The 9,932-nt window shown below is 46.7% G+C and overlaps 1 protein-coding gene across 2 annotated transcripts in view; it reads right to left on the bottom strand.

Annotated features, from left to right (window-relative positions):
• LOC140468450 (equilibrative nucleobase transporter 1-like) overlaps window positions 1-9,602 on the bottom strand; it is a 40,756-nt gene extending 31,154 nt beyond the window's left edge. Inside the window, exons 1-5 of one of the 2 annotated variants that reach the window (XM_072564541.1) lie at window positions 9,536-9,602; window positions 6,127-6,359; window positions 5,351-5,483; window positions 4,907-4,953; window positions 1,091-1,167 (exon numbers count right to left, since the gene is read on the bottom strand). In XM_072564541.1, coding sequence (XP_072420642.1) covers window positions 1,091-1,167; window positions 4,907-4,953; window positions 5,351-5,483; window positions 6,127-6,316 — 447 coding nt within the window. In that variant the 5' untranslated portion in view covers window positions 6,317-6,359; window positions 9,536-9,602. Of the gene's footprint in view, window positions 1-1,090; window positions 1,168-4,906; window positions 4,954-5,350; window positions 5,484-6,126; window positions 6,360-8,309; window positions 8,362-9,535 lie in introns of those variants that run through there. The other variant, XM_072564542.1, reaches the window with a different exon arrangement.
• Between the last annotated feature and the right edge of the window lie 330 nt (window positions 9,603-9,932).

A 9,932-nucleotide genomic window follows, 5' to 3' on the forward strand; every position in this document is an offset into this window, starting at 1 on the left:
ATATTGAAATATACTGGAGACCTAAGGGACTAGAAGAGGAGATATGGAAAGTTTGTTTCGCCGTGTGGGAGAGTCTCAGACCAGAGGGCAAAATCTCAGAAGAGTTTACACAGTTAAGATAGCAATGAGGAGGAATTTGTTCTGTCAGTGAGCAGTGAGTCTGCAGAATTCATTATCGAGGTCGAGTTTGGGACATTGACTGTGCTGGATACTGAGGATCTACCTGGAAGTGAGGGGGAAGGGGGGAGGGGGGAGCGGCGGTGTGGTGTAGAAATTGGGAGACCCTGAGTGGTTACAGAGAGGGCTGCAGCCAATGCGTAAGGACGGTGTTTTTCAGATGAATGTCACGTGGCACAACAGCGTTAGTTTCAAGCAGCAGCAAGGTTAGTTGACCACAGATTCAGAAACTTAAATGGAAACCCCCCATACCCCAATGTTGGAATGGATTGTGTGAATGGATTACACTCTGTCCTCCTGAAGTCTCCCATTTTCTCTCCATTCAGAGCAGGAGTGGGTGCAACAGACAGGTGGCTCAGTGGTTAGATCCACTGCCCCACAGCGCTAGGGACCCAGTTTTTAATTTCAACCAGTGGAGTTAGCAATTCGCCCCGTGCCTGCTTGGGTTTCCTCCGGGTGCTCTGGTTTACTCCCATAGCCCGAAGATGTGAAGGTTAGGGTGGATTGCCCGTGCTGTTAGTGTCCAGGGAGATTGGACGGGTTTGCAGTGATAAAAGACCAGTGAGCAGTGGGTTTGTGTGGGATACTCGGAGAACTGGTGCGGACTTCATGCACTGAGTGGCCTTTTCTCTGCACTGTCTGGATTGCAGGAGTATCCAAGCAGTGCTGCGTAACTTCCCAGTGTACTCCGCCCATCATTGGCGCCCCTTTATCTTCTCCTGTTTTACCTTATTGCTCATACTAAAGCCGTTCAGCCCTCTCTCGATACTGGTACCACAAAAACGAGGCACTCCTGCCCTGTCCTGCCTTCAAACAGCAGCACAGACGCTGGCAGAAATAAAGTCTGGAAACGACACAGTACCACGCTACCTCACTGCCCCGTTCTGATCTGTTCCACGTTATTAAACACTACCTGCATGTTGGAGATGTAGAAGGTCCCTCCTCCCACAGCGAGTAGGCAGGCGGCAGGAAATAGCAGCACGGCGGACGCTGTGGACAGAGATGAGAGGAACATGTCAGAAACAAAGTGAGGCTCACCTGTGTGACACCTTTTAGCATCTCACTGTAACAAGACCTTTCAGAACAAGGACAATACGTTCTATGAATTGCACTCACTACAGTCACATCAAGTGCATTATCAGAAAAATCCTCTCTGTTAGCTGTGATATTGTTTCTCCACGGGGCCAGCATTTATTACTCACAATTACTTGCCCTTGAGAGGGTGGCGGTTGTTGAGATCTTAGTGAGATCAGCTGGCTGAACCTCAGAGAATCTGAGATCCCTGACTGGGGCTGTTAATCTGCTCCAGTCAGGGAGCCCTAGCTGACAGATTAAAAAAAAAATCAGAGTTGGCAAAATGGAATTGTCACTGGACAGTTAATGCAGAGAGCCAGGGAATGCTCTGTGGACCCAGGTTAAAACCCGATCACGGCAAATGGTGCCACTTAAATTCAATAAAGATTCTAGAATTAAGAATTTAATGATGACCTTTAATCCAATGTTGGAAAAACCCATCTGGTTCACTATTGTACGTTAGGGCAGGAAACTGCCATCCTTACATGGTCTGCCCTACATGTGACTCCAGACTTATAACTGGTTAACTTTCAAATGCCATTATGATCATTATGAATGAGAAATAAATGCTGGCTTAGCCAACAACACCCTCATCTGATGTGTGAATAATAAAAAAAAATCCTGATTCCTCTGGTAACTTATTTTAAAGTCAAGGACTGTCCACAAATAAATGCAGACTTAGTAATGGGATACAGGCCACTGTGGAATTATTTCAATGGTGAACATCCTTCTTCATCCCTAGAGTTTTTGTGCTGTAGGTACACCATTGATGCTGATATGAAAGAGGTTCCACAGTATGGAGTCAGTGTCAGTGAAGGAAAGGCAATGTGTTCCCAAGTCAGGAAGGTGTGTGGCTTGCATGGCAATTTGGAGGGTGTGGTGTTCCCATCTAACTGCTGCCCTTGTTCCTTGGGATGGAAGTGTTGTACTATCTGGAAAGGTCTTGTCGAAAGAGCCTTGGTAAGTTGGTGCTTGGAGGAATACAGTGGTAAATTGGTGATGGATGGACGCAGTGCCGATTGGGTGCGTGGCTTTGCTTAGGATGGTGTTAGAAGTGAATTGGATGCTGGGAAACTGGGGTTACCTCTCTCCTGGTCTTGTTGCCCTCGTGATGGCAGCTTCTGCACCCAACAATATTTCCTCTGGGCGTATCCATCAGTACAAACCATTTGTCAGTGTCACACTCTGTCACTCCATCCACATGCGTCAGAGTAAGTCACTTTCCATTCTGCCACTCCGAACGGGTTAGCACTGCTGCCTCACAGCGCCAGGGACCCGGGTTCAATTCCCGACTCAGGCGACTGACTGTGTTGAGTTTGCACGTTCTCCCTGTGTCTGCGTGGGTTTCCTCCGGGTGCTCCGGTTTCCTCCCACAGTCCAAAGACGTGCAGGCCAGGTGAATTGCCATGCTAAATTGCCCATGGTGTTAGGTAAAGGGGTAAATGTTGGGGAATGGGTGGGTTGCGCTTCAGCGGGTCGGTGTGGACTTGTTGGGCCGAAGGGCCTGTTTACACACTGTAAGTAATCTAATCTAATCTAAAAAAACATGTAGGCTTCCATCATGCTTGTCCGAACAAGCTTACAAAAATTAAAGGAAACGCAGGGATGCTTTCTCATTAGAGAGACAGAGAGAGGAGGCAGTTTAATCTGAGTGTTACCGTGTCTCAGACGAGGGGAGAGGTCGAGAAGGAGAGTTCTTCAAGTTAACCCCTGCTGTTGTGGGAAGTGACCTTTCACGCTGCATAGTCAATCACCTAACTGAGCTATACTGAGTAATATCAGGGGCACAATGACTGCCCAACCACACCTGCAGCTATTGTTTAAGTTTATTAGGTAACTGCAGAAGCCCTGCTCCTTAAACTAGTTATATACCTTGTGTGTGCTCTACTGAGTTTATTTTACCAGTAACACAAACATGACAGTCCCATTCCTTAAATCATGCATCAATATTATAGTGGGTTATCCTGCATTAGTAATCCAGTTGGGTAGAAACCGTACCACCATGTGTTGATTTAACACTGCAATAAAACAATACTGCTAGAGAATCTTAGATTATAAATCGAGGAACAATGCTGCACTCACACACTTAGCTAATTCGTTCAGTATTAAACCATTATACAGCTATATAGAGAATTATTAGTTTAATAATATAACCATGTTAAAGCAATCTTCTGGTTTATTGTTACAGTCACGTAGTCAGCAGACTATCGAGTTGTGGATTAATGTCTCACAGCTATAACAGTTATCCTATAGAATCCTTCAAACGTAATTCTAGGAATTTAACCAGCCACGTATGGCATGCTGGATAATTAATCCAGCATACTCGCTTGGTGAGGGAAGCAGTTGCTTTGGAGGCGGTTCAGAGGAGGTTCACTGGATTGATTCCAGAGATGAGGGGATGAGAAAATATTGAGCGGTTTAGGCTGATACTCGCTGGAATTTAGAAGAATGAGGAGAGATCCAGTTGATGTTTGTAAGATCCTGATTGACAAAGTAGCTGTACAGAGGATGTTCCCTCATGTTGGACAATCTTGAACGGGGGGCCATTGTTTTAGGATAAGGGTTTAGAAGATTTAATCAACTAGAATAAAGTGAGATCAAAGACAAAAAGTGTGGTGCTGGAAATGCACAGACGGTCAGGCAGCATCTGAGGAGCAGGAGAATAGACGTTTAGAGCATCTTTTCCTGCTGCTTGGATTCTACTCCTCCTCAGATACTGTCTGACTGGTTCCAGCACCACACTTTTTGACATGTGCACATTTAAGTCCAAGGTGTGGAGAAATTACTTCTCCCAATGTGTCATGAATCTGTGGAATTCACTCCACAGAGTGCAGTGGATGTTGGGACGTTTGGTAAATTTAGGGCGGAGGTGGACAGATTTTGACTTAGTCATTGAACAAATGGTTATGAAGGAAAGTAGATTTGAGGCCGAGGTGCGATCAGCCATGATTGGATTGAATTCCAGAACAGGAGTAAGGGTCTGAATGGCCTCTTCGTGCGTCTAGCTCAAGATTTCTTATGTTCTAGAATAACAGTTGCCCCTGCTGTAGTCTGGAACAAGAGATCAATAACATAATCACTGTCTGAACTTTTTATACATAGTCAGAAAAAAATATAACTAATGCATTACTACACACCAGATAGAACGTTAACCAGTCTAGGGCTCCATCCTGGAATATTAATCCAGTAATATCATCCGAGTCCGAGTCTAATATTCTGAGAACGAGGGTCAGAGTGTTGAGGAGAGATGTTAGGAAGCACTTTGACACACAAAGGCTTGGACAGGTTTGGAATTCTCTTCCACAAACAGCAGTGGATGCTGGATGAGTTGTTAATTTTAAATCTGAGAGATAATTTTCTGTTCAGCAAAGGGTTTGAGCCAAAGGGAGGTTTTTGCAGGGGACGACAGTTCATCCACGATCTGACTGAAGAGCAGAACAGTGTCAAGTGGCTACGTTGCTTTGCCTGGGCCACCCGATCTGATGCCAATTAACCTAATGTTGTGCAGCGACCTTGAGGCGATTCACATTGTAACTCCATTTAGAATTGGAGGCTTTCATTTGCCTCTCTGTTGGTGTCTGTGAGAAGATAGTGAATTTGCCCTGGAATGTAGAAATTTCCCTATCCACTACCAGGGAAATTCCGGAGTACTCACCAGCTGTAGAGAAGGCGACCAGCAGTGTTCCCGTGGTGTACATGGATCTGAAAAAGGTTTACAGAGAGAGAGAAACACATAATTCATCCGTTGCATCCACCTCCATCTCTCCTGAGACGTGTTTTCTAGCATCTCGTCCGAATGGTCAGTTTTGAATTCGCAGACTGTGGCCCTTCTCCCCTCCTCCGGCCTCCTTCAATATCTGCTCCTCCTGCTGCCCTTCTACCTCTGGCCCCATCCCTCGCCCGTACCCGTCCCACTCAACGCTCCGTATTCCCGCTTTCCACTCCCCTTGTATCCCCACTCCTATTCACATATAATGTATCCAGCCCACCCCTCACGGTCTCTTCCTCCATCTCCACTTCCCCTCTGACCGGCTCCTCTCTCCCTTGTACGGTGCCCACAGGGAACCAACCCACAACAAAGAGTGCTCAAAGTACTCACATGGCCATGAACTGAGCCGGCATGGTGCCAAAGCGATCAAAGATGTAGCCACCAGGGAGGGTGGTGAAACTGTCCATGAAAGAAGCCATGGTAAAGATGAGGGCAAAACGTTCATCTTGGAGGTAACAGTCCACTATGAAACCGAGAAAGAGAGTGATTCTGAGGTAAGAGTGAGGTATCTGAGATAGCATGGTGCGCACGTTTGGACCCCATATCTCGGGAAGGATGTACTGGCCCTGGAGCGGGTTCAGAGGAGGTTCACAAGAATGGTCCCAGGAATTAAAAGGCTTAACAAATGAGGAGCGTTTGAGAATTCTGATGTACACTTGATGGAGACTGGAAGGATGGGGATGGGGTGGGGGTGGGGTGGGGCTGGGATCTGATTAAATACTGATCAGCCGAGACAACACAGATATTGGGAAGGTGTTTCGATTGATAGGGGAGACTAGGACCCGAGGGCACAGCTTTAGAGCAAAGGGAAGACGTTTTGGAATGGAGATAAGGAGACAGTTCTTCAGCCAGAGAGTTGTGAATCAATGAATTGCCACAGAAGGCTCTGGAGGCCAGATGATTGCGTGCATTTAAGACTGAGACAGATATGTTCTTGAGTGGCAAGGGAATCAAAGGTTACTGAAAGAAAGCAGGAGACTGGGGTTGAGAAACTTATTGGCCATGATTGAATAGCAGATCAGACACGATGGGCTAAATGGCCTAATCTGGATTAAATAATCTCGTGATAATGCCAGGAGGTATCGACTCCCCAAGGATAGCCTTACCTGTGCCATTACTGCCTCCAGGTTCGCTGGCATTGTGCGGCGAGATGCAGAGATTACGGAAATAGCCCTCCTCCTTCAGCACAAAGACCAGCGAGGCCCAGCCAAAGATGGCACCAGCGAAGCCAATACACTCGAAGATCCCTGAAGCAAACGTCAGGTAACGTTTGACTCTCTCCCCTAGCGACAGCATTTGCCCTGATTCTGGGGTAAATTCCCTTCACTCTTCAAGAACTCTGTGACATCAAAAAGAGCTGCTGCTAATAGAAAGCACATATGTCCAGGACGAGAATCGAAGACCGGACAGACACGATGAACTGGGGATTAACCCTGATTAGGAGCAGTGGCAGGAATTGTTAACTTCAAAGTCAAAGTTCCTGATACACTGTTGAGGTAAACCTTGGTTCAAACAATCAGCAGCTTTCGCTCACTGTTTCTAAATGGGTTTACAACCTCATCAACATTGCAGCACTCTTCAGCACTGACCTTCTGTAAATGCAGCAATCCCTCAGTACTGGCCCTCCGAGAGTGCGGCACTCTCTCAGAACTGACTCTCCAATGTTGCAGCACTCCCTAAATATTGACCCTCTAACAGTGTGGCACTCCCTCAATATTGCCCCTCAGACAGTGCAGCACTGCCTCAGTACTGACCATCTGACAGTACAGGATCCTCCCATCCTGACCCCTGACATAAGGGGACTCACTCAGTCCTGACCATTTGACAGTGCGGCATTTCCTCAGTACTGACTGTCTGATAGTGCAGCACAACTTCAGTGCTGACCCTCCAACAGTGTGGCACTCCCTCAGTAATGACAATCTGACAGTGTGGAATTTCCTCAGTCCTAACCCTCCGATAGCGCAGCATTCACTCAGAACTGACTCTGATAGTGCAGTGTTCCTTCAGAATAGACACTCTGATATGTGCAGCACTCCGTACTCATCCTACAACAGTGTGGCAACCTCTCAGTACTGACCTCCTGACAGTGCAGCACTTCTTCAGTACTGAACCTCCGATAGTGTGGGACTCCCTCGGTACTGACCCCCTGATAGAGCGGCTCTCCCTGATTACTGATCCTCTGAAAGTGCTGCACTCGCTCAGTATTCAGTGACCAACAATGCAGCACTCTGTCAGTACTGACCCTCTGATAGTGCTGCACTCTCTCCATACTGACTATCTGACAGTCCGGTATTTGCTCAATACTGGCACCGTGAGAGTTCAGCACTCCCTTAGTACTCCCCCTCTGATAGTGCAGCAGTGCCTCTGGAGAAAGTGAGGACTGCAGGTCCTGGAGATCAGAGTCGAAAGTGTGGTGCTGGAAAATCACAGCTGGTCAGGAAGCATCTGAGGAGCAGGAGAATGTATTTTTGAGTCAAAACCCTTCATCCAGAATAAGGAACCCTCAGTACTAACTCTCTGATAGAGTAGCATTCCCTGAGTACTGATCATCTGACAGTACAGTATCTCCTCAGAACTGACCCTCTGATAGCACGACCCTCCCTTAGTACTGACCATCTTACCGTACAATCCTCCCACAGTACTGACCGTTCAACTGTGTGGCTCTCCCTCAGTATTGAAACTCTGACAGTGCAGCAGTCCCTCTTTACTGACCCTCTAACAGTGTGGCATTCTCTCAGTGCTGACTCTACGACACTGCCGTACTCCCTCAAAACTCACTAAACTATAGTGCAGTACACCGTCAATCAGACCCCCCAGAGAGTGCGGCACACCCTGAGTACTGACCCTTTGACAGTGCAGCACTCACTCAGTACACACTATCCAACAGTGCAGCACTCTATCAGTACTGACTCTTCGATGGGACTGTACTCCTTCCATACTGACAGTACAATATTTGCTTAGTACTAACCCTCGACAGTGCAGCAATCTCTCAATACTGACCCTTTGACAGTGCGGCAGTCTCAGTACTGACCCTCTGACAGTTCCGCACTCACTCCAATTGACCCTTCGACAACACGGCTCTCCTTCAGCACTGACCATTTAGCAGTACAGTATTCCCTCATTACTGACCATTCAACAGTGCAGCGCACCCTCAGTACTGACACTCCGACAGTGCAACAGTCACTCAGTTCTGACTCCTGACAGTGTGGAATTCCCTCAGTAATGACTCTCAGTGCGGCATCCCCTCAGTCCCGACCCTCTAACAGTGCGGCACTCCCTCAGTACTGACCAATGGACAGTGCGGTACTCCGTCTGTCCTAATTCCCGGAGAGTGTGGCACTCCCTCTGTATTGGCCCTCTGACAGTATGGCAATCCCTCAGTCTTCAGCATCCGTCAGGTCAGCACTCCCTCAATGCTGACTCTCTGACAGTGCAACACTCCCTCAGTACTGACCACACCCGACAGTGCAGCACTCATTCAGTACTGTTCCTCTGGCAGTGTGCACACCTTCAGTACTGATCCTGCAACAGTCCGATAGAGGCCTGAGAGGTATCCCTCTCATCCTTCTGCCAGGCTGAGACCGAATGGATTCAGTAAATTTGATGTGAACACAAAAGGCCCTTGTGTTGCTCTGCGCCACTCAAACCTACTTCTGAAGTCAAACAGCACAGAAGTAGACCTTTCAGTCCAACTTGTGCATGCCAGCCAGATATCTGCGTCCCATTTGCCAGCGTTTCGGCCTTAATCCTCCAAACCCTTTCTATTCATATACCCATCCAGGTGCCTTATAATTGCTGCAATTGTTCTAGCCTCCCCCATTTCTTTTGGTAGCTCATTCCATATACACACTGTCCTGTGCGTGAAAAAGCTGCCTCCTAGTTCCCTTTTATATCTTACTCGAATCACCTTAAACCTATGCCGTCTAGTTCTAGACTCCCTTGCCCTGCTAGAGAACAACCTTGTCTGTTTAGCCTATCCATGCCTCTCATGATTTTGTGAACCTCTATAAAGTCATCCCTCAGCTTCCTCCACTTCAGAGAAAACATCCCCAGCCTATTCAACCACTCCCTCTAGCTCAAACCCTCCAATTCTGCCAACATCCTTGTCAATCTTCGTTGATTGACACAACATAAAAACAGACCCTTCGGTCGAAGCAGTCCATGTTGGCCATAATCCCAAACTGAAGTCGTTTCACTTGTCTGCACTTGGTCCATATCCCTCCTCATCTTTCCTATTCATGTACTTATTCAAATGCCTTTCTTGTGACTCTACCTGCATTCATACTTCCTCTGGAAGTTCATTCCACGCTGCCTGCTTAAAAAAAAACATGTTGCCCCTTATGACTTTTAGAAATCTTTCTCTCCTTGTCTTAAGAAAAAAACTCCTCCAAAAGTTGAAATATTTTTTATCTATTCAAGATGATGGTGGCTGATCTGTAGCCTAACTTCTGAAAGCTGCCTTTGTCTGAAAAGCTAGGAGAACGTCGGACTCAAAGCCATCCATCAACCACTTACTTAAAAGCTCGACAAATCTTTTGCATCTATTCCCGTTCTCCAAACAGCTACTGCTCTTCGCGTGTTTAATTGGCCCGTCTTTCTGCTCTGTGACAAAATCAATCACGTTTCCTGTATTCCCCGATCAAAGCTAATAATTAAATACCTGTCGATCTTATTTTCCTATTATTTACCTATCCCGATTAATATCTTGTAAACTTTGATCGACCCAGCCCACTCCTTGATTGTCCAAGTTATAAAAAGGGTTATTCTAGTTTATTTGTTGGAGTAAGAACATTTTATAGCGCTATTTATTAATCATCTGTGTAAATAGCTACTCCATATCCAGCCAAGCTAATATCTATGAAATAATATCTATGGAATAAGCAGAGGGACAAAATGAGAAAATGAGCTGATA

This window comes from Chiloscyllium punctatum, chromosome 47 (genome assembly GCF_047496795.1).
Source record: "Chiloscyllium punctatum isolate Juve2018m chromosome 47, sChiPun1.3, whole genome shotgun sequence".
In the NCBI taxonomy this organism is placed as follows: domain Eukaryota; kingdom Metazoa; phylum Chordata; class Chondrichthyes; order Orectolobiformes; family Hemiscylliidae; genus Chiloscyllium; species Chiloscyllium punctatum.